The sequence below is a fragment of the Peromyscus eremicus genome, chromosome 14, assembly GCF_949786415.1.
Source record: "Peromyscus eremicus chromosome 14, PerEre_H2_v1, whole genome shotgun sequence".
Lineage (NCBI taxonomy): Eukaryota > Metazoa > Chordata > Mammalia > Rodentia > Cricetidae > Peromyscus > Peromyscus eremicus.
This window is the reverse complement of record NC_081430.1, coordinates 64,788,241-64,813,251: the sequence shown is the minus strand read 5'-3', so window position 1 is coordinate 64,813,251 and position 25,011 is coordinate 64,788,241. Positions and strand designations below refer to the sequence as shown.

Below are 25,011 nucleotides of genomic sequence, written 5' to 3'. Positions count from 1 at the left end.
TACAAAGCTAAGTGTGGTTTCAATCCCAGCATGGGGAGAGCGAGGCTTGCATGTCCCTGTGGCTTGCTGGCCAGCAAGTTTCAAGTCAGTGAGAGCTTGTCACCAACAAGGTGGACAGCTCCTGAGAAACAATACCAAAAGTTGACTCTGACCTCCACACATGTATGAGTGCTCACACGCATGCACGTGTGCACACACACACACACACACACACACACACACACACACAGAGACAGGTCTAAAAGTTTGATAAAACCAGTCACTTAGTTTCATTTATTCTAAATGGGCAAATGGAGTAAATGTAAATTTATGATACTTGGGTCATTTATACTTATTTCAAACACTGATTGTTATCAGAAGCAATTAATTTATAATTGACTGCAAATTTTCCTTCAAAATGTGACCCCAAATATATGGTGTGATACTGTGTTATAAAAGCTTCCTTTAAGTTCATTTAAAATAGCTACATAAAATACAATTTAATCTTATAATTTTTGGCATTTTTCTGTTCTTCTTTACCTCTTACCATCTGTTTGGACTGCTCTTTAAGGTTTTTAAATGCTGTTGAGGCAGCCCTGGCCTTTGGTGACGTCATCCTAATTGAAAACCTCAAGGAAACGGTGGATCCAGTCCTTGGTCCTCTGCTTGGCAGGAACACCATTAAGAAGGGGAAGTAAGTGCTCCGTTGGTTTTTTAGACTGTGCCTTGTGCTGTGCCTTGTGCCCAGTAGCTTTGCTGCTATATCTGACTCTTGGTCTCATACAAAGACACCATGCACCGGTGTCTACTTGGTGACATTTCTGAACTCCATCCCATTATAACTGTACCCTACACCCAAACCAACCTCAGATAAACCAAACTCACTCCTCACTCTGCTTGGCAAATTTCCCTTGTGTAATTACTTCCTGAATCCTAGACTGGGGATATACTATCAGTCTGAGGATAGTCCCCTGTGCTCAGTTTACACAGCCTACTCTCTAAGTTCAGGCAATTGCAAAACACTCTGTGTCTGACTTTTCTGCATATCACTTGTATTTACTTAGTATATTCTCAAAATAGACTTTAAGTGGTCAATATTTTTTTTTGGTTTTTCAAAAGTTGACCTCTGACTTCCACACATGTATGTATGCATGCTCACACACATGCACATGCACACACACATATACACACACATGCGTGTGCACGCGCGCGCGCACACACACATGCACATGCACAGAGACAGGGTTTCTCTGTGTGCCTTTGGAAACTTTCCTGGAACTCTCTCTGTAGCCCAGGCTGGCCTCGAACTCACAGATATCTGCCTGCCTCTGCCTCTGAAGTGCTGGGATTAAAGGCGTGTGCCACCACCGCCCGGCTAAGTAGTCAATGTTTTTATCAGCATCTAGTAATAACATCTAAAAAAAATAGGTTTACTGTGCCAACTCTTTTTATAGTATATTTAATATATACATATTACACACATACATACACACACATACGCATATACACACATACACATACACAGATACACACACGCACACACATTCAAAAGAGAGTCTATCTCGAGATTCCTGAAACTATCCCTACACCACCAGTGGCAGGTCACCAACAAAGGGTATGGTACTCTGCCTCATTCCGAGTCATACATATAACTGTCCAAATGGCTCCATTCCCCTTGGGATATTATATGTTCCAGAATATTCTCCCAGGGACATCTAAACCACTTCCAGGGAGTCACCATGTCACTTCTCTGCAAGGGTCAGAAACAGGAGTTACATATATTGAGCCTGGTTGGGGTCAGGGGACTGGGCTGCTTTAGGGAAAGTTGTCCTGGAGGATGGGGACATGGTAGTGCAAGCATGGGGATCTGAGTTTATATTCCACGTCACACTGGGTGGCGTCACATGTCTGTAATGCCAAACCTACTATGAGGTGGGAGATGGATGCAGAAGGATTCACAGAGGCTGGAAGGCCGGCCAGCCTGGGGGTGTGCAGTAGAGAACAACAATACCCATCTCAGACAAGGTAGGAGGCAAAGATGGACACCTGCCTCTGCCCGCCACATAGGTACAGACAAAGGTATGGACAGTTCCTCATTGTCATGCACGCACATGCATGTGCACCGATGTACACATAAATCATTACTAAACTTCCTTTATTGAATAACTTTTTTTTTTCATTTTCGCTTGTGTTTCTTCACTAGGGTATAATTTTAAAACTTCCCCAAACTCATTCTTTTGCCTCCCACTCTATCTCCAAGGTGTCTGTCTCCTTTTCCATCACTGAATTTCTCCTGAAAGTGGAAGTGGGCTGACTTAACTAAGGGTGACTAACTCTTAGTCTCCAGCCAATTGCTGTGGTATTTATTATACAGCTTCCCAAGGAAATCAATTTAGAGTGACTGACAACTTATAATTGTTTAATAAACCAAAATTTACCCAGACATGCATTTAGAAAAATCTAATAAGCCACCTGACAAACTGTAACTCCTAACAAAAATATAATTGTAGCTTTGTCTGATGTGCTAAAAGTACAGTACAAAATCTCAGATGTCGCTGAAGTGAAATCCTTGTTATTAAGGCGCTGACTCTATGATGAAGACCTAAAATTTTTGTCAGTGAAATATGTATTCTCTAAACTTTAACATCAACTTGCAACAGCACAATTTATGTATAAAAATGTGATGGTTCTCCATCACACATGTGTTTGGATAATCTGAGATTGCACAACACTGATAAATTTAAGGCGTGGCTTCTGAAGGTGGACGGAATGATAGCTTTGGGGCGGGGTACTCCAGAGACTTGAGTTTAGAAACAAGACTCACAGAGATCATTAAGTGTCCTCACAGTGTCAGCCCAGAGCCACGTCTTCCAAAGAAGTATCTAAGCTGCACGATGGGTACCTGCCACCAAGCCTGACAAACTGAGTTCCATCCCTGGGATCTACACGTGGAAGGAGATAAACCAGCTCCTGCAAGTAGTCCTCTTAATCCACATGCACACCTTGGCATTCATGTGTGTGTGCATGCCCACACACACTCTACATAATAAATAGTAACTCAAAAATATTTAAAGACCAAAGTAACATACTTTTTGTGATGCCTTATGTCACTTCAGCATCCTAAACCAAGAAAATGTAATGTGATCCATAAGAATGTAACAAATGGAGACCAGAGAGCTGGCTCAGTACTTAAGAATGCTTGCCTTGCCGCTCTTCCAGAGGACCTGAATTTGGCCCCCAGCACCCACATTAGGCAGTTCACAACCACCCTCATTCCAGTTCCGAGAGATCTGACACCTTCTTCTGGCCTCCACGTACATGAGGCATACGCATAAAACTAAAAATAAATCTTAAAAAATGCAACAAATGCGTAACAGAAGTCATGCCTTAAATTCATCAGTGTTGAGCTGTTTCAGATTATCCAAACATGTACGTGATGGAGAACCATCAATTTTTTTATACATAAATTGTGCTGTTGCAAGTTAACATTAAAGCTCAGAGAATATGTATTTACTGACAAAATCTTAGGTCTTCGTAATAGACATATCTAAAAAGTGTAACAAATGATATTTGCTGCATGAAGTTGTTGCTTTAGTAATCCTGGCGGCTAAGTCTGTGTGTGTGAGCCACCTGCTTCAGGGGAATATTAATTCTGTATTTCCAATTTTGCCTGCCTCTTTCCCACATGCAGGTGGGTTTAATGTTTCTTCAGAGACTGCAGTGCTAGTGGAGTCTGTGTATACCCTCTGAATAAACCCCTGGCTACTGCTGTGTGTCAGACACAGCACTGGGGACTGCAGATCCAGTGTGATGAGGTGCCCTGCTCACAAAGACACCTCACATATCCTTAGGGGAAAGCCCACTCAAACAATGAAAGATGCTGAGGAGACTGAGTCCTTGCTTCTGCAGTGGGGATGTGAAAAGACTTTATAGAAAAAGTTACAATTGATTACATTTATAGTCAGTACAGGTCTCAAAAGATGAGTGGGCATTTATCAGAGATGGGCAGGTAGAGATGGGAGTCCTGGTCAGAGAGCCCAGTTACCAAACAGCAATACCATCGAACAGTTCTGGAGCACTGCAAATGGAGTCCAGCTGTTTGAAGAGTCTGTTGGGCCGGCAAGAAGGGCAACGTGCACCGGAGAGATGAGCCTAGAGTGGTAAGGAGGGCCCTGAACATGAGCTTCCGTGGTTGTACCATGAGTTGGCCTATCCCTGTAGGTACAGTATTTATCCCTCAACCCAAACACAGTCAAGGGGCCAGGTCCTATCAATTCTGGTTGGCAACAGCAACTTTCGCCAGACCTCCTTGGACTCCCTATACTTTCACTGAGAACTCTGGGCAGACTGAGGTCAGCTGATGAAGATTTTTAAGTACATGGGAAGAATCAGGTGGCATTTGCATTTCTGAAAGGTCGTATTGTTGACGATGTGAAATATTAATAGAAGCATGCACCTAACACCAGAGTCCAGTTACCAAACACTTGCAATTACCCAATAAGATACGATCTGAGCCCAAACTGAGGCAGTGTCTGCAACTCAGAGAAGGAGAAACGAGAGAGGGGGGGGGGGGGGAGGGAGGGAGGGAGGGAGGGAGGGAGGGAGACGTTAATATCATCAGCCATGACTGTTGATTGGGCATGACTGGTGAGAGAGGAGGAGGATCAAAAGTCATTTCCAGGCTTCTGCCAATAAACGGTAGTATGATTTATGGAGAGATCTGTTGTGGGAATAGATGTGGGGAAAGAGAGGATAACTGTTCTTCGCAGACATTGAAAGACAAAGGTTCTTTTTAAACGTTCTTTCGCCAAAGACAGGGAGCAGTTGACTATGTGAATGTGGAGCTTAATCAGATCTCGGCTAAACCAGTAGACAGAACATCCACATGGAGAAGTAGTTAAGCCACCAGCGTGGGTGTGATTATTTAGGGAGATGCTATAGCAGAGGGTACCCTTTCTTCACATGAGAAAAATGGGGAGCTTAAGCTTAGCTAGGTTTTCTTGGATGCTATTTGACACAGTTAGTGTCCCATATGTGGAGACTTTGTTTCTTCTTTCTCTCTCCATCCTTCCTTCTCTTCCTATCCCTCCCTCCACCCTTCTTCCCTCCCTCCCTCCCTTCTTCCTTCCTTCCCTTCTTCCTTCAGTTTTTTTTTTTTTTTTTTTTTGAGACTGAGTCTCTTATATCCCAAATTGGCCTCATAGTCTGTGTGTAGTCAGAGATGAGCTTGAACTTCTGATGCTGCTGCCTTACCTCCTAAGTACTGGGATGACAGGCATGAACTGCCACACCGGACTGTGGCCGAATAAACTTTTCCAAATGAATTAGCACTGTCACCTCACAGTAGAATTCCTATTAGTGCTGTCTATATAATCAAATTCTGACTCTTTGGTTCATTGTCTTAGGTGCTTAAGGGTATGGGTGGCGTGCATGTGCCATGACATGCCTGTAGTGGTCAGAGGACATCTTGTCCCTTGTCTCCTTATACCAGTGGGTCCTAAAGATCAAATTCAGGTCATCAGACTTGGTGACAGGCATTTTTTTTACCCACTAAGACATCTCACTGGTCCCTAATCTTCCATATTTAATGTCTCCCACACATAAAACATCCTCTACCATTCTGCCTTTTTTTTTTTTTTGGCTCCAGTTCAATATGCTTAATTTTCTTCACTTCTGCACTCACTGTAAGATCTCTGCAGATAGGAGCCATGTGCTGTGTGCCCCTAAAAGATGAGTTTAACCAGAGCAAAAATGGAACAGTGAGATACAACTCTATTTCTGGAACTGCAGTCTGGGTATAAGAATAATGGAAAACAACTAAATATCAGCTAGAGGGTTTCTTTTTAAATGTATCACTAAATAAGAGGGTGGAGGAGTATAACCAAAAACAGAACAGAGAGAAAGCTGGTTTTGCTTCCTGTGGGTACCTCATACAGTTGATGATCTGGGTTTCTCTTTTGATGAATGTTGTATGGTGTGGAGATGCCCATGGATATTTAGGCTCCATGGTCAGCTAAGAAATTCCTGTATAACACTGTGAGTCATACCTTCTGTTTAAGGACAAACTTGTTTTAAAGTAAGAAAGAAAAAATCAATGTTGTAGCAAAAGAAAACAAGACTCTTTTTCTTTACTCTGAGACAGGAAGGAGATTTTATATATATATATTATATATTAATTATATATATTATACATCATATACATGTGTGTGTATCACACACACATATATGTTCTCTGAGGATTTGTAATCAGAAGCTTTGCATTTTATGGGTTTTCCCTAAGAGCCTTATTCTAATCATTTGTTTTAAAAGGGCTTTGTGTAGATCATGCTTCAGTGAATTTGACAGAAACAAACAAACAATTCTGGCTGGAATGATAAAGCTAGACCTCAGTGAGTTGTCAAAGACATAACTCTAAGGAACATTAACTCATAAGCAAATAGCAAACGACTCAAAAGATATTGAAATAAATGACAAGGAGCTGAGAAAATCCAGGTCTCATTGAAATTTAAGAATTACGCATTTTTCTTCTGATGAAAATATGCTTTTTAGTCACTTAGAGTCCATCCTGTGTTGTGGACTGTGCACTATTAACTTTCCCTACTGTTTTGCATTATATTTCTTATCATTTTCACTAATCCCTTTTTATCCTGTTTTAGGAATACCTTATCTTGCTTGGCAACATGAGTTTGGGTTAACTGTGTGTGTATACATGGACCATGATCTCCACAGGCTTTGACAATGGGAAGAAAGTTAACGCGTGCTCAACCCACTGCCTTGAACTAGGTGTCCGAACATTGCCAAGAGTCTTTGGGGCTTATGCACGGACTTCTTGTTGGAATCTAGCATTTGAGTAGGATTGAGAGCAAATATGTTTCAGATCTTAGTCTGTCTATTCTTGGTTGCTGATTGGGAGTGACAGGAAAAGTATTGGTTCAGGACCCCCAGGGCCAAGTTCTCAGCACAAAGGAGATTTATTTCTCTCAGAGGGACAGAGGGCAGGGAAAAAGAGACAAAGACAGGAGATAGAGGACAAGGAAGAAGGAGAAGGGAACAAGGGAGAGGGGACAGGGGTATTTGTTCTTGAGGACAAAGGACTGCCTCTGGATAGAGAGGAGGCAGACATGGCCCATAGGCAAGGTTTATAAAGGTTAAATGGGAAACACCCCCCCACTAGGATGAGGTGTTTAATTTTAATTGGGCATGTCAGTTAGGTGAACCAAATGGGGCTTTTCACTGCTGGATTTCAGTATTTTGATAGCTGGACCTTGGTAGTAGGCTACAGGAGGAGAAATGGCTGAATAAGGGAATAGACCTTGGGCTAGCTTCAAGAATGTAATCTAACAGCAAGGCAGAGGGAACTGGGGAGAGGGACAGAGCCTGTCAGAGCCACATGCTCAAGTAGGGTAGTGTCCTTTCATTTCCATCTTTTTGTTTTATTATTGGATGGCTGGGTGTTGGGTAAGTTGGTGTTATCCTTTTTGGCTGCTTCCTGCTGACATTGAGACGTTGTTGGGGACTCAAGGAGGCTGGGTGCTAGTCAAGGTTGGGAAGAGCAGGCTATGTCAGTCGATGTCCAGATTCTACAGGACCATCTGAGGCTAGGGAAATGTAGTCCATAAGGCTGGACCAGGATGTAGATCTTGAGGAAACAGCTGAGGCAGGCACTGTAGTTGTTGGAGCAGTATGTAGTTGATTTGAAATCTGTTAGAACAGATAGATCAGAGACAGAGGTAATGTTAAGGAGTTTAAGGAAAAAAAAAACTTTCTCTTGGATGTACATTTGAAAAGTAGGAGTGTGAAAAGAGAGAGAAGAGTTTTGCGGGGAACGAGTGATCTAGAGAAGACACGAACCAGAGGGTGAGGATGGATATCTATAACAAAGGGGTCAGTTTGATGTGGCCATCTGGCAGGAAGAGCATAGTACATTGTCATGAGTACACTGTGCCAGAAATGTAGGTGACCATGTTTATCTTTCTATGATGTCAGAATTTATTGAAAAGCAGTAAATTCACAAGATTAAGCAGCTTCCATGACATCAACTTGTCGTATCGTCAGCCTCCCTTGATAGCTTGGCTGAAATGAATACAGATTCTTTTATTCCAATCTTATTTACTAATGCTAACTTTCATATCACACAGCACACAGTAACTATATCTGTATTCATGCACACAAGTGGCTGAACAAATACAAGTTTAAAAGGCTGTAGCCAAGTCCAGCGGTTTCAGAAGTGGGCTAAAAGTCTGTACTAAAGAGATAAAGGACAGATACTGTAGGGGGGCGGGCTGCTGCTGGACCTGCTGGAGAAGGGTTGAGAGTTCAGCTGCAGAGTTCAGCTGCTTGACGAGAGGTCGAACTGGGTCCAGAGCAGGAAATGGGTTAGAAACAAGACAATTCATGGCCAGGTCCAGAAGGGCAAATGCCAAACAGGTAATGGTCAGGCAGGCAGCTGAGTAAGCTCTGTCAACAGAGGGAACCCAGCTGAGCCTAAGGCTCCTGGGACAGTCAGGGAGTCCTCACCATATGACCTGAGTACCAGGTACCAGATATCAGGCTGCTGTGGGGCCATGCTCTCACAGTATTAGGTGCCCATCACTTTACAGGGTTTCAGGTGAGGGAGTTACACCCTTGCCTTAGTCTTGTATGTCCAATAAGTTATGGGACGTGGTTTCTCTTATGTGATTTTTTAACATACCCATGTGCCCCTACATTTTCAGTACACCCCAATAAATGTATAGGATAGCTTCCTCTCTTTTCCCAGGCTGTGCTGGATAAGTATGACCTGACCAGATATTCCCAACTTCTGAGGCTACCCAGGGTCTGGGGTCATCCTTCTCCCTCAAAATGGAGCCAAAATCTACTTATCTAATGGAGTCTCTTAGGGCAAGCAAGACACAGCTTAGGACAGAGTCAGACATAGCTTGACCTCAGCACACACATGTGATGTTTACTCTTTCCTTTGATACTTAACTAACAATGGTAAGAACAGTGTGTGGCTGACTCTGAATGTGAACGGATGCTGAGCCTGAACTCCTGACGTAAGACATTGTCTTTTGATGTCAGAAATGTAAACTAACCACAAGGAACTGTGAGGCAGATCAGCAAAGAGCTGAGGATAAGGGAGGTATCTTCATAATCCATGATATTTTAATCACTTCCAAGAGGGATGGAAGGTTTGAGTATTTTTTAATTTTAGTACTTAATGCTGATACTATAAAAACTGAAGTATATGAGCTGGAGAGATGGCTCAGTGGATAAGAGCATTGGCTGCTCTTTCAGAGGACCTGATTAATTCCCAGCATCCACACGGCAGCTCACAACCACCTGTAACTCCATTTCTGGAGGTTCTGGCACCCTCTTCTGGCTTCCACCAGGGGCGCCAGACACATGCATGCTGCACAGACATAGATGTGGGCAAAACCTCTATACATATAAAATTTTAAAAAATTAAATATATACAAAATCTGTAGGATATGAAAGGATAATAGTATGCATTTGCCATGTGCATTGCTCTGATCCCCCTCAAGCCATTTTGGGCCCCTCCTGTCTAATTCTGCCTCCTCTTTCAAGGGCAATCAAGAATTTTGCATTTTGCTGGTTATCTCATTACTTTATTTACAATAATTTTGTCACATATGTGTGTGATCTTAAATGATATACTGCTTAGCTTTCTTTGATTTGGGACTTCATAAAAAATATCATACCACATGCAGTTTAAGTGGAACTTGATTTTTTTTATTTGATAGTTTGTTCTAAGATTTACTTATATTATTGCTTTTAGCTCTAGTTTATTCTTGTGTTTCTTTTCCTTTATCTTCTTTTTTAGTGCTAAAGATCTAACCCAGGACCTTGTGCTTGTTAAACAAATATCCTCCCACCAAGCTACACACTGCCCTCCCATTTCATTATTGCAAAGTTCAATGTTGTAATTTTTCCCTATATTAATTTGAAGTTCTTATTGCAGGGCATTTAGGTTAGCTTATTTTTTATATTAGAAGCCACACAACTCCAAATATTACATAGATTATTCCTATACAAATGTACAGACAGCACAGTGAGTTTGAACTTGGGAATGGAATGATTGTTTTGTTTATGTACTGTGAGCTTAAAAAGCTAATACCATGGGGCTAGGGGAGATGACTCAGGCAGTATAGTGCTTGCTGGGTGAGTGTAAAGTCCTAAATTTACTTTTCAAAACTCGTGAAAGCCAGGTATAGCAGCACATGACCATAATCACAATTCCGGGGAGGCTGAAGCCGGAGGCCATGGAGCCTGTTGGCTAGTCAATGAGCTCCAAGCTCAATGAGAGACTCTGCCTCAAATACACGGTGAAGAGCTATTGAGGAAGACAAGTTGATTTCTGGCCTCTGCATGAGCACACATACACATGTGCATGAGAACACACACACACACACATACACACACACACACACACACAGAGATAACTTAGTTTTCCAAAGTATTTAGTGCTTATTTGCTTGTTAGTATTATATAATTATGGTGTCTTTCAGAAAGTCAGATTAGGAACCTCCACTCTAGCTGTTTTTATAATCCAAAAGATTTCTATATTAATACTCTTAGTTACCCCTTCCTATGAGGGACCGTTTCCACTTCTTACATTTTCTCTACTCTGACATTGACATGAAAAATCTATGGGTACCATGTTCTGAGAACAGTTTTTCCCAATGAGAGATTAAGCAGTACTTTGAGGAAATTTTAATATTTTAGCAATCATATTGTCTCTACCTGATGAGATATTTAAAACAGAATAAATTCTTGTTCCTTCATTTAACTCACATATTTTTAAGTGAAGAACTTTAAAAATATCCACATATATGCAAACTTGAAGGGAATATGGAAACAGAATAGACCAGTAGAAGTAAGAATTATTTTTACTTGCTTAATCCAATAAATAAAAACTGAGAGAAAATGACAATGGGGGGAGCTGATGCAGCTTGAGTAGGGGAGACCCGAGTTTGTAATGCCACAGGATCATGAACTGGTTGGCGAGCGTCACCTTGGGCTCTCACAGACTAACTTACATTTGTAAATTTGCCCATAGATCTTGCTTTCTGGCCTCCAAGCTGAACAGTTTGCTTAAGTTTCTATCCACTTTTATTTCTGTATCTGTCTCTATGTTTTTCTTTACATTTCAAAGACAAGACAATGTTAAAAGTTTAAAAATGGGTTGTAGGGGGAGACTTTAAGAATCCCAAAACTAACTCTTCTCCAGCAACCCTTTGTTACAGTCCCTGGGGACAGGAAGGACTGTGTACTACCCTTCTACTGAGAGCCCCAGGGCTCACAAAGTTCTCAACTATTAATAGTGTTTGTATTTATTTTACTTGTTTATTTGGGGAAGGCCTTTAAAAAACCACTGTTAGCTTATTTTTGTTCATAATAAATGTATGGGCAATGTTTGTGATATATAGCATAGTCCAAAAGTTGAAGTTCATTAAAAACTGGAATGTTGTAGAGTATGAAGTAATGAATACTAATTGCTCCTTTCATGTCTGACAGCTCCCTGTGGACCAATACATCAGCCCAGACTTTAATTTGGTTCGAGTAATGGTTTCATCAATAGTGCATTAAATCTGTGTTTGAGAAGATATACAGTTGAACCTGACCCTCACTGTAGATACCTGCCATAAAAGGGCCGTAGGCTGTCAACAGCTGGATAATTACAAATAATTAAATCCACCTAACTCCAGACAATCCTAATTTTATATAAAATATATCTTAACATATAAATCGACAGAAAACATATCTGAGAAGATTTATCAACATGTATTTTTTTCCAAAGCAAATTTACTGGCTTCCATATTAGAGAAGTTGCTGAACTGTGAAGCATCTTTATAAAATTACATCACTTTAATCTTTCAAATCCCCACAAGTATTATGGAAGTCAGATGTGGACTTTAATCTTGCCCAGAGTAACCTCACTGCAAGATGAATGTTCATTTGTTTCTCAGGAAATAAATATATATATATATTTTTTTTTTTTTTTTTTTTTTGGTTTTTCAAGACAGGGTTTCTCTGTGTAGCTTTGCGCCTTTCCTGGAGCTCACTTGGTAGCCCAGGCTGGCCTCGAACTCACAGAGATCCGCCTGGCTCTGCATATTTTTTAAGGATAATTTTTAGTTCTTTCTGCATTTACTGCTCATATATTCTTTTAACAATAGTCTGTCTTAGAAAGAGACCCTGAGCTGGCTAACAGTAGCTGTTTGATATAAAATTTCATTTTACAAAAATAATACAGAATAAAGGAGACAACCTTTGTTGGCATTTGTTTGGTAATGACTGGCTTTCCTCACAAAGAATTGCCTCGTCAGTTTCCAGTTACTAAATGTTATATGTTGGTGGTGGTGTCATATAATTATGTCATGGTAACTGGAGACCTGTCTGAAGAGGTCTCAAGCAAGACCTACTTTATGCCTTCATTCTCGTTCTCCAAAAATAGAACTCAGCATTCTAGTCTCCTCTACCTTCTAAATTCAAAATAAAATTTTTATTGCCAGGAAAAAACACTACAACACCTTTTCCATTCCGAACCTAAGTCCAGGTTGTAAAAAGAATATAAAGTGTCCTGATGAAGGTCTTATAAGCAGGCCTCACTCACTGTCAAGGGATCTGGCTCTTAGATTTTTATCTGAAAATGATTATCAAACCCTGCCACAGATGTAAAAGAAACAGAGAACCTTGGATTCTTTTCTTCAGAAAAGCAATCCTCTAAAACAACCAAAAGTAATGGGCCCAGAATCTTTTTGACACCATGCTATGTTTCAATATGATAGGCTGGGGAGTAGGGGGTGGGGGACAGAGACAGAGAAACAAAGTGCGTGCGTGCGTGCGTGCGTGCGTGCGTGCGTGCGTGCGTGCGTGTGTGTGTGTGTGTGTGTGTGTGGAAAATATTCCAAATTTTCTTTTAACTTGCTTTTTGCTTGTTTTTCTTCTGTGCAGTGTTACCTGGAGTTCTAAAACATCTTTTTTTGTTTCATTTTGAAATTCAGATTCAAGTCAGCTTTTACCTAGAGGGACAGGCCAGCTATCTGAACTCACTTGTGTGAAGGGGCGAGCAGATTAACTCATTTCTGCTCCTCCTGGGGTTGCCTTCCTCACCCTCAGGGCTCGCCAGCTGTGAGGCTTTCAGCCCAAGCCTTTCAGGAGAAACTGGGTTTGACCAACTAGCACTGCCCTTCCTGCTGGGGTTGCTAAGTTACGGCTCAGCGCTCGCTCCACACACCTGAGCTTTTTGGCTGTACTCTCAGCAGTAAGGGCAGGGACTCATTTTAAACAGCAGGGTGGACCGGAAGGCTTTTAGATGTCCATTGAAAAGTTGATTTCTTCTCTGGAGTGTGCTTTTATGCCCAAGTAGTGGGTCTCATTTATTTACCATAAAACCTACGTTCTATCTTTACCTGAATTGTCCAAATTAGAAAAAGAACATTCTATAGAATACTACACAATATCTTTAGACAGTTTGTCTCCAAACCTCAAATCCAACAAATCCTTTTGCAAGTGTCCACCTGGAACATTCCTAGTGAAGACACCGACCGACCTGCTACGGACATATTCTAAATGGATTATGCCGTTTTCTGTGTTTGGTTTTGGGTGACTGTTAAAAATAGTGATGGCATTTGCTTTGGTACTAAGAATATCTGGTCACCTCAGAAATCTCTTTAGATTTCTGTCATTTAAAACAGATAGCATCTCAATTGTAAGGTGCTGTCTGGAGAAAGGCTCCAGTCAGTGTAAGGGGCTCCCTTGGTGCGCAGATGAGCATCCCGGAGATCCAGACTCCTCATTCTGTGAGCAACAATGGTGGGTACTTTTAACATCAGAACTTGGGAGACAGAGGCAGGCAGGGCTGTTAGTTCCAGGCTAGCCTGCTCTACATAGTGAGCTCTAGACCACGCAGGGATACACCGGGAGATCCTGTTTCCAAAAAAGAAAGGAAAGGAAGGGGAAGTGGAGGGGAGAGGTGTGGAGGGGAGGGAAGGAAAGGAAAGGGAGGGAGGAAGGGAGAAAGGAAAAGAAAGAGAAAGAAAATGAACTCCACATATATTTTTGTTTAAAATTGTTTTAGAGAAGGAGAATAATTTTTATTCAAAACTCAGGATGGAGATGATTTGAGGACAATGATAAGGCTTGGGGATGAAGGGAGACTGAAATTCAGAAGATACAATAGCTCTAGAGAGCATGGTCTAGAATATTCTATGATATTCCCTGTATTTCTTTTTTAAACTTATAAAACATATTCTAAAAAATCTGTGTATAGATAACATTACACATCCAAACTAACCAGACTCAAAGTCCATTCAACTTAAGGAGCTTATATAAACTTAGAGCTGACACTGAAGTGTGAAGTGTCTCGTTAGATTTTATACTTTCAGTAGCAATGCATTTTTATGCACTTATCCACCACCCAAACCAAGAGTCTATTACAGAATGAAGACAAAAAAAATGGCTTTATTTCCTCTTTTAAAACTTGTGTCCATTATCTGTGCTTTATTACATCATTCCCTCCTTCCCTGTCCTCCTTTCAGCCCCTCCCATCTCTCTAACCCTACTTCTCTCAAATTCATGGCCTCTTTTTCTTTGTTTCTGTCTCTGTCTCTCTGTCTCTGTCTCTGTCTTTCTCTGTCTCTCTGTCTCTGTCTCTGTCTCTCTCTCTCTCTCTTTCACACACACACACACACACACACACACACACACACACACACACACACTGCCTAACACATAAATACAACCTGGTGAGTCTGTTTAGTGTTGCTTATAGTATATGGTTTTAGGACTAACCACTTGATATTGGATAACCAATTTAGAGGCTCATTCCTGAGGTGTAAGTAGAAGTTTCTTGTCCCAACTGTTTGCTCCTAAATACCTGGCAACCGCTTCCCAAATTACCACACAGAGGCTTATATTAATTATAAATGCTTAGTTGATAGCTCAGGCTTGTTACTAGCTAACTCTTACACTTAAATTATCCCATAATTGTTATCTATGTTTAGCCACATGGCTTGGTACCTTTTCTCAGTACAGCATTCTCACCTTGCTTCTCTGTGTTTGTCCAATTCTGACTCCACTCTTCCTTTTCCCAGAATTCTCCTAATCTGACCCTCATGCTCAATCTTTTCCTGCCCAGCTATCAGCCAATCAGCTTTTTATTAGAAAATGAGAGTACTACATATCCATAGTGTGGAAAAGGATTGTTCCACAGCACTAGGGAAAATTATTTCTCCTTCTCTTGGCATTCCCTGGCTGCCTGCAGTTCTCTGACTGTGTGTGGGGCTCTGTAGTTTCCACCTCTGGGTAAGCATGTCTGTTGGTGCTGTACTTCTGCAGGTCTTGCTTGGGCAGCTGTGTTGTTGAGCTATCATGAATGAAGCATCCTGTCATTTCTAGGGCATATAATCTCACAGCAGATTTCCTGGTTCTTTGGCCCTTAAAATCTTTCTGCCCTCTTCTGTGATGTTCCCTGAACTTCAGTAGCAGGAGTTGAGTTTCAGATATATCCAGTGGGGCTGTACACTCAACGATAAATTGTTTTCTGTATTTTGGATGGTAGTGGTTTTCTGTAATGGTTCCCCTCAGTTACAAAGAGAAGCTGCTTTGATGAGTGAGAGAAGCTATACTTATCTGTGGATAAAGATAAGTGAGTGAAAAAAAGGATTTAAAAAAAAAGGACATGATTGGTCCTAGGTATGGTAGAGGAGAAGGTTTACTGTAGATAAAAGGGAGAGCATAGCCAGAGGCAGGGACATCTGGGAGAGTCCAGACTGGACATGACCAGATTAAGGCAGGTCATGTGAGGAGATTGGGAGGGGAGATGGGAGAGCCAGAGCAAGAGGCCAGGAAGGTAAAGGGTAGATGAAAAGGCCCAAAAGGACTGGCATAGCAGAATGGCTGAATTATACAGGGAAGGGCGGGGGAAGGGGGGAGTCCAGACCCTGGGCTGGAGAAGTTTAGGGAGTGAGGTGTGCCATCCAGGAGGGCCCTGTAACAGGTAGAGACTGAGGGATGCTGAAAGAACATGGGAGCCAGCATCCACTCTGATATGTTAAATCTGCACCTTTTGTCTGGGGTTTGATACCTAACGTCAAGTATTTAGATTTCAGGTAGGAAGCATGTTTGTTTAGTAGAGTGTAGTGGTAGTAGGTAGGCAAGTTATCCTCTAAGATCCCTGGCCTCCCTAACCCCAGCTAGCTGGCTAAGTTTTTAGTGCCAGCATAATTTCCCTCCTTTTGAGTGTGCCTTAATCAAATTAGATAGCTGTTGGTTATTGCCAAGACACGAGTGCCACTATTATACCCTTAGGGATGTCTTGCCGTGCTGGTCCTTGCTATGAAAACCCCACATTTTAACCCCCCAGTTTCAGAATCTCACCTTAGTGATGTTGGTGCTGTCTCTTGAAGGCCACAGGCTCTGGCTTTTAGGAATCTCTGGTAACAGCCACTGTGAGTACAGGCCTATAAAAGAAGTGCTATGAAAATCAGCCAGTAAACACTGCTCATGTGTTCTCAGTGTGTGCATCCTGATAACACCACCGCTGCGATGGTGACCATCCATACAGAACACATTTGGGCTGGATTTTGAATTAACTTTGAAAGAATTCCAATATTTCCAGTATACCTTGTCTTTGTTCAAACCTGACCTAGGAAAGCTGAATTTTAGTTAATGTGTATTTGCTGATGATTATCATTATTTCAGAGGCATTAATTCTACTACATATCCTTTGCTTTTCCTGGAAGCCAGAGTTCTGTAACTTTCATGTAAATTGTTTGACTTATTTTTTAAAGGTATAAATTAAGTAATTCAGACAGTAAATATATTTACTAGAAATTACAGGTCCTGGACTAGGTTTGGGCACTTGAATTATTCATAAACAACAGAATTTCTAACTGAAGATCAGCAGGCCATGTGCTCTGAGCCACATCTGTTTTTCCTATAGCTTCCTCAGGTTGTTCCCAAGTCAGCTGTATCCTCCATGTCCTCTTATGATCAATGGCTAGACAGGTTGACAGAGACACTGCAGGCAGCCTCAGTGAGCACAAATTAGTCTACAGTGTAATAAAGTGAAATAGATTTTACACTGGGTGTCTAGAGACCCAGGTCCTAGTAGACCCAGCTCTGCCAGGCAACCATGACCTTGGGCAAATCATAGACTCTTTGGGTCCATAAAAAGAACCTAGAGGGGCTAAGCTTGTTCTAAAATTGCTACTCCGCTAGATGAGCCAGACTGCCCTTGACTCACATGCCCTAGCCAATTAGACCATAGTGTTTGCCCTGGGAAAAATTTCATTTCATTTTAGTTCTGAGCTGTCCTAATAAGTCTCTCACCTCCAAACCATCCCGTCTCATCCAGCAAGAAAGGGAGGGGTAGCTAACTCCTTGGGAGAGTGTAAAAAATGCCCTCCATGAGCAACTGTACCACAGATTCAGAAGTTCTCCCACATGTGAGTCTCACTGTAACACTGTGGAAGTCGGGGGGAACAACAGAATATTCTTCAGTGTTCTTGAAGGCAGCAGGGCAGGACTTCGCTTTAAACAAAAATCTGCACTTCCTACTTCTGGGTCACTTCCCACAGCTCCAAGGAGGCATGGTGGCCTTGGGTACTTGGAAGTCAACCTTGGGAAGCAATAGCATGCGTCTGTTTGCTTTCCCACCCCTCTGGTTAATGCTGTTGTGTTTTAGAGTCTTCAAATCAGAAGAGAGTGTTAACAGTCTGTTTAATTTTCCCAGGCAGGAGATTAGCCAAAAATTAACCTAGCAGCAATGATAAAACCCACTGTGTCATTATGCAATTTTTGCCTTTCATAGATCATAAACACCCCAATTGAGGGTAATTTACTGTCCCTGGGGAACCTCAAGCTATCAAATGATGCTTCTGAGCAAGGCGTAAAAACCAGTTTATAGGCAGCTCCCTTCCACAGCAGAGCCCCCTACCCTCCATTAACTATTTTCTTTTTTAATTTATTATTTATTTAGTATGTGTATTTATTAGGTAGTATTTATTATTTAGTGTATGCGCCTTCATGTGGAAGCCAGAATTTGATACTAAGTATCATCTCCAATTGCTTGCCATCTGAATTTTTTGAGATTGAACAAGAGGCTTACTAACTCATCTAGCTGGCTTGCCAGCAAGCCCCAGGATTCCTTCAGTTTCCATCCCCCCGGTGATGACAGTACAGGCGCGCACCAGCACGGCCATCCTCGTGTGGCTGCTGAGGACCAAACTTGGGGCCTCCTGTTTGTACGGTGAGCACCTTGCCACCTGAACCTCTCCAGCCCTGTCACTCTTCATGGGGAAAAACCAGACCCGGCAGAGCAGGTGCACATCCTGGCTCTTAAACAGAGGTGAGATACGGAGCTAACCAGAGTGCGCTACAGAGCACTCGCTGTAAAGCAGATACATACTGACTAAATGTTTAACCAGATGAAAACTTCATTGTACCCAAAAGTGACACCTGAGAAGTCCATGCTTAATGTTGGCCTTCCTCCTGAACTGTCCTTGAAAACCTAGAGACGGGTTATCAGTGATACACTCTAGTGATCAGAACCATTGGTTAGTGTTTGGCTTTTAGCAGAAATCATGCTACCACACTAACTAAGGAGCTCTAGAGAAGAAATGGGCCAGGAGCCTGCCAAGGTGTAACCCATGGGCAGAAATGCCTTAAAAGGGTTATAAACAACAAGAACATCTAATAGATGGAGAGATCCACAGAGCTGATACCATCAGATCCTTATACAACAAGCATTGACCAGTTTCTGCTCTAGAGTGATTTCTTACTGAGGCCAAACTACTATCTACAGTCACAGTGTCTTCATTTTCGATACTAGAACCAGAAGTATTTCGGTTTGACTTTTTTTTAATTGTTGGAGTTATTACATGGACATAATGAGATATATTTGGGATGTGACTCCAGCACCTAATCAGGAAATCTATGTATGTACCACATACATCCAACACACCCAGGCTGGTGGCGATCTTGCATATGTTTTATTGTACCTGTACTTGGACCATGGCTCATCACAGGGGTCAGGGATGGGATTTGCCTTGTGAGATCCTGTTAGTTCTCAAAAAGATGTATATCTGAGGTTTGCAGCTTGCATCCAAAAGTAAATTAGCTATGATGATGGTGTTTTGGAGTCTCGTGGACTGTTAGAACATACATAAATGCACACACTACACATAGCAAAGTTAATTTGCCTTTCACCACAGTTCTTCATATGGCCATGGTGAGCTCCCCTAAGCTCTCGATTGGTTTATCCTTCCTCTTTCACATGATAGCACCATCTGTGACCTTATTGGCTATTTGTGTATTTCCTTGGAGAAAAGGCTGTCAGATTCTGTGCTCATCTTTTAGCGGGGCAGATCTTTGATCTTTTTGGGCCTATCATGTGGCAAGGATTTGGTGGGTACTGATAATCTGCTTGTCCTGGACACTGAGCATCAGCAGCATCCTATGCTGTATGGTCCTTTCTGACTTCCTCCCATTTGTCTCCAGGGTGACTTTTACATCTCATCTTTGAAGAACAATCTCTTCCTGTATTTTGCCTGTCTTCTGACTGAGCAGATCTTTGTATAATGACTGACTATATACTTAAAATATTGTACTCACAATACCTATTATTAGGAAGCAAAATTTGTGAGAGCAGAAATCTAATTTGTCTTGGAAATAACTAGATGCCCTGTACTTGGAAGGCTCTCTGACAGCCTGGCACAGTTGCTATTTAAAAGAGGATAGCACAAAGAAGACAAAGGAATGACCAGAAAAATTCCATGAGCATGGTATCACCCGGAAACTGTATGCCAGTGTGAACATGTGATGTCTGTCCCTTGGCCACAATGATCATTAGCTGGCCCAGTGTCCTTGCCTGGCTCCCTTGCAGCATTTGTCCTGTGGTCCATCCACTTGTAAATGTTCTCAGGATTCTAACAGGGATATCAATACTTGTCATTCAAAATCAGTCTTTTTATCTTAAATGGGGAGGGACTACTACACAGGTATACACTGGCTCAGTGAGGAGTGGGTTGCTGGAAGAAGGGCTCTTTTTCCTCCTGGAAAAGAATGGACAAAGCAAAAACAAACTGAAACCAGACCCAGTGAATGATGTCACCTTCCAGCTTCACCAAGGCTGTCTCTAAAGTGGGTGGCTGGCAACCCTGTCTCCAGCTTCGATGTTTAACACTTGCCATGTGTTTTACTGTAATTGGAAGATCACTTTTCAATAGAAACAAAATTTGAATTGGGTCACTACTCTAATCAGTCCTTGGGATTCTTCATTCATATCCAGATAATTAAAGCTCAAATGATATAAAGAAATTATCATTTTTATCATCTTTACACTGTAAAGCAAATTGTCTCAAAACTTTCTCCAAACAGTGGTGAGTGGATGAGAGACACTTTCAATGCCATTTGCGTATGATAATTACTCTGTAAGGCACAATGATAAAAGGGCCGACAGCACAAATACTGCCCCATGACAACATTTTGAGTACCTCTGCTCATTTTTTTTAATTGTTGGAAACAAGGTGCTAAATGTCGCACACTCGTTTCTTTCGAATGTGCTGAATTTCCAAAGTTAATAAACTGAGTAAAATACCCTTTCACCTGCACGTTAGTGAGATGGGTAGTGAATGGTTTTCTCTCACGGGTTATGTAGCGTGCTGCCTTTAGATTAATAGCAACACAGGCTTGGCACGACATTGACCGTTACAACGTTTTTGGCAATCAGAATGTTTCATCTGTCAGTGTTGATCACGTAGGTCTATAGTCCCAGCTACTTGGGAGGCTGAGGCAGGAAAATCACAAGTTCAAAGGCCAGCCTGGGCAACTTAGTGAAACTTGTTACTAAGGAAAAAGTAAAAAGAGGGTTGGAGACATGAGTCAGTGGTAGAGTGCCTGTCTAGTGTGCACAAAGCTATGAGTTCAATCCTAAGCATCTCAAAAAACAAAAGTTTTACCGACTTAATCATGAAGAATCCAGAATGTTCATTAATACTGAAGAGTTAATGAAAGTAAGAAGATGTTCATTGCTGTAGCTGCACTCCAAACTCCTTATGTGAATTTTCACTCCACATAGCTCAGGCCACCTAAGCAGAACGTTGAGAAGTTGCTGTATCCATGGATTTATTTCCTGACTGTCTGTCTGTCTCTCACGTGAATTGAAGAACTCTGCATCTGGTTGATCCTCACAGTTGGTTCCTAGCATAAAAGAGAACATAAGTCAGGCAAAAGCTATAGAAAACAATCAACTAAATATATATTTCAGTAGCTTAGTTTTAGAAATATAAGTAACTATTAATATATTGTTACTATATTTAATATGTTAATAGCATGTGACTTTTAAAATAAAGTAACTAATGTATTTAATGATATAGTATGTATAAGTCTGTATTTTAATATTTTGGCAAATAAAATATTCCACTCATTGCATAGTAATATAGTTCAGTATGGGCACAGAATTAGTGTGTGTGTGTGTGTGTATATACACAAGCATGTTTTATTCTATCCTTTCAAGAAAGTGTTTTCCTATGAGTTCACATGGAAATGCTTTGAAAATAATAACACTCTATAAGAAAAATAATAACAATGTCTGGTATAAATTTAATCCCAGAAGGTACAATGAAAGCCACCATTTGCTGATTGTCAGAGCAACATTGTAAGACGAGTGGTCACACTGTCACCGGTTCACACATGAAGAGATAGACAGAGGCCTAGTGGCATCCCCTGTTCATCCTGTGTCTCAGGAAAACTGGGACTGCCTGGGAATCCCTAGACCCAGCCTTCTGGCTCAGGAGTGTTACCAGAATCAAGGAATGGAACGGCACCTTCCCACTCTCACGGGCTCCAGGGTTCTCCTGAGGTTCTGTGTTGTGGCCCCTGTAGGTACATCAAGATTGGTGACAAAGAATGCGAATTTAACAAGAACTTTCGTCTCATCCTACACACAAAACTGGCAAACCCACACTACAAGCCAGAACTACAGGCCCAGACGACCCTCCTCAATTTCACAGTCACAGAAGATGGTCTCGAAGCCCAGCTGCTGGCAGAGGTGGTCAGTGTCGAAAGGCCAGATTTGGAGAAACTAAAGGTAAATATTACTGCATCACCCCCAGAACTGACTCATCACTCCTTCTGCACAAACGACAGTGCCAGATGCTGGCATGTGAAGCGGGATCTGTGACTGAGGCAAGTATAGACACATGTGAAGAATTAGTATGAATTCCTTCTTAGAAATGCCAGGTAATTAGAGCTGGGCCACCTGTGGAGACGGACTAGCTCTCAGGCTTGGAGCCTGTCAAAGTTAGCTTCAGCTGTCATCTTACACAAACCCTCTGGCTCTTCCTTGATTGTTCACTGACATAAGAGGGTTCAGCCCACTGGGCCAGCCCGGAAAGATTCTATTGGAAAAAACTGGCATTTTCCCTTTGCCAGCGGTTAGAGGGGGGACCCCATATCCACTTCCCTCTCTCAGTGCTAGGATCCTGGCTGGCTTGATCCTGTTCAGGCCTTGTGCATGCTGCCATACTCTCTGTGAGTTCATATGGGCATCAGTCAGTTGTGTCTGGAAGACACTGTTTCCCTGGAGTCATCCACCATCTCTAGCTCTTATGATCTCTCTGCTTCCTCTTCCACATAGTTCCTTGAGCACTTTGATGAAGACATTCCATTTGAGACAGTGCTCCAAAGGCTCTCACTCTCTGCACATGGTTTGGGGGTCTTTGTTAGTTTCTGCCTACTGCAAGAAGCAGTCTCTCTGGTGATGGCTGAACAAGGCACTACCTGACTAATCTCTGAGGTTTTTGTTTGTCACCCTAAGTTTTTCATTTCCAATTTCATTTCAGTTTGGATTTTGTTTATTGATTCTATTTCTTTGTTAAATTCTACTTTCATGCCTTGAATGTTTTCATTATTTCATTCAACTGTTTGCGTTTTCAGACTTCATTAAGGCAATTATCCAAATCCCTGTTAAGGTCCCTAAACATATTCATAATTCCTGTTTTGAAGTCTTTATCTTATGCTTGAGCTCTATTGAATTTCTCAGAGTCTACTGTAATGAAGTTACTGGATTCTGGTGGAAGCATATTGTTTTGGCTGTGGTTTTATGCTGGGACCCAGGCATTTTGAATAATGCTGTTTGAGGTGTTTCTTGGTGTTGATGTCTGATCTTGCCTCTGTTGAATGTGTGTTCTGTTCTTTGGTTGATGTTGTCCTTTCTGCATCCTAGGTGAGTGTTGTGGCTATGGGTGTCCCCTGGTTGGGAGTTCTTCTGAGTCCCAGCCCAGTATGGTCACTGGTCTCCTTGGCAGAAAGGATTTTGGTAGACTGGCAGCTGACACAAAGCCATACCCGAGTCTTATTCTGAGATTTGCATAGTCTTTTCACACCAAACCTTTTGCCTGTTATTGTGCCTCTCTTTCTCTGGGTAGACAGTCTTGTCTGTAGGGTGACTTTGGACTATTTGTATCGGAGCCATAGGCTCCAGTTTCCTCCAGTATTCCTTTTTTTTCTGTTATTTCAGATTTTTCCCCAAAACAAACACACACATAACTCCTTTCTTGAATAAAACCTGCATCTTGTAGCTTTCTCACCTGTGATCCATTTGCTGGATCTGGTTGATCCAGTTCTGAAGGATACGCATTCAATAATGTCGTGATTACATATCAGGGTGGTATTAGTAGGCCTAAGCCACTGGTCTTTGACCATCAAAGGACTTCCTTTGCCTTTTCAAACCCTTTCTATATGAGACTGGAAGTCTTAAAGTGGTCGTGTTTTCTCATTGCCCTTTTCCTAGGTTAATTTAGCTCTGGTAAAGTTTCCCTGGAGATTTTGACAAGGAGAAGGATCTGGGCATAGGACCTATCTAAATGATTACAGTTCCCTTGCTTTTACTTTTGTCCAAGGCAACAGTGGCTGATTCTTAAGTCTTTCCTGTGAGAACATGGCCCGATCCCCAGTGGGAAAGCGTCAACACAGAAGGCGGCCTGTGCCTGGGTGCACATGAGGTTTTTGAGTCTCCTGAAATGGCCGGTCACAGCTTAAGCGTTCTGATAGTGATTCTCTGTACTCGCCTGTATTTTGTTCTGGAGATGATTGGCCCGGGACCTCTGTTCTTGGTGAAAGATGGTTGCATAACCTAATTGTAAGGTCTTCCTCACAATGGGTCTTCCAAGCTGTTTAAACATCAGCACATAAGCCAGAAATTTATATTGTTTTCTTACACAGACTCTTCCTAGAGGTTCTTGATGTTAAATAAACATCCACCTGCTAAACCTTGGATTCTAATCAAATGTTACCATACCTTCTGAATTTTTAAAGAATTTTTCACAGTTGTGGTAGGTATGGTTTTACCATTGTGTTTCTTATCATGCTTGTACTGACTTCTGTGACCCTGTGATTATGAGACCTGTCCTGAACAAAGCAGACACTTAACCACCACTCCTAACATTTCCTCTTAGCTGGTACTGACCAAGCACCAAAATGACTTTAAGATAGAGCTGACACAGCTTGAGAACGACCTTCTCCTGCGCCTCTCTGCTGCAGAGGGGAGCTTCCTGGACGACACTGACCTGGTAGAGCGCCTGGAGACCACCAAGGCCACCGCAGCCGAGATAGAGCACAAGGTAAGGGCAGTAGAGAACACCTGGTGGGTTCATTGCTCTGCTGGAATAAAATGGATCACAGAAGTCAACACAAAAACACAGCTCTCTACTCAAAGGCAGTAAGGGTTAGTTTATTCTGGAGCCAAATATGAGTGACTATGGTCCAGGAACACAGATTCAGGTTATGCCAAATACTATATAACCAGTGTGGTAACAGATTCATGATGTTTTTATAATAGCATAGAAAAAGAAAATTATAAATCAAGACACTTATAGTATCTTGGTAGAAGCATTATGTAGATGGGTTATAACAAAACAGGGATAACTCTACTATAGGCCTCATGGTATCTAGTGACATTCCTGGTCTAGGAGTTGGTAGACGCTAGTGGCTTACTAAGAATCATTTTAAAGATTTTTGATAGCC

The 25,011-nt window shown here is 41.8% G+C and overlaps 1 protein-coding gene across 1 annotated transcript in view; it reads left to right on the top strand.

Annotated features, from left to right (window-relative positions):
- Window positions 1-25,011, top strand: part of Dnah11 (dynein axonemal heavy chain 11) — a 319,597-nt gene that overhangs the window by 252,686 nt on the left and 41,900 nt on the right. The window contains 3 exon segments of the mRNA XM_059279404.1: window positions 551-673; window positions 21,871-22,075; window positions 24,444-24,608. Coding sequence (XP_059135387.1) covers window positions 551-673; window positions 21,871-22,075; window positions 24,444-24,608 — 493 coding nt within the window.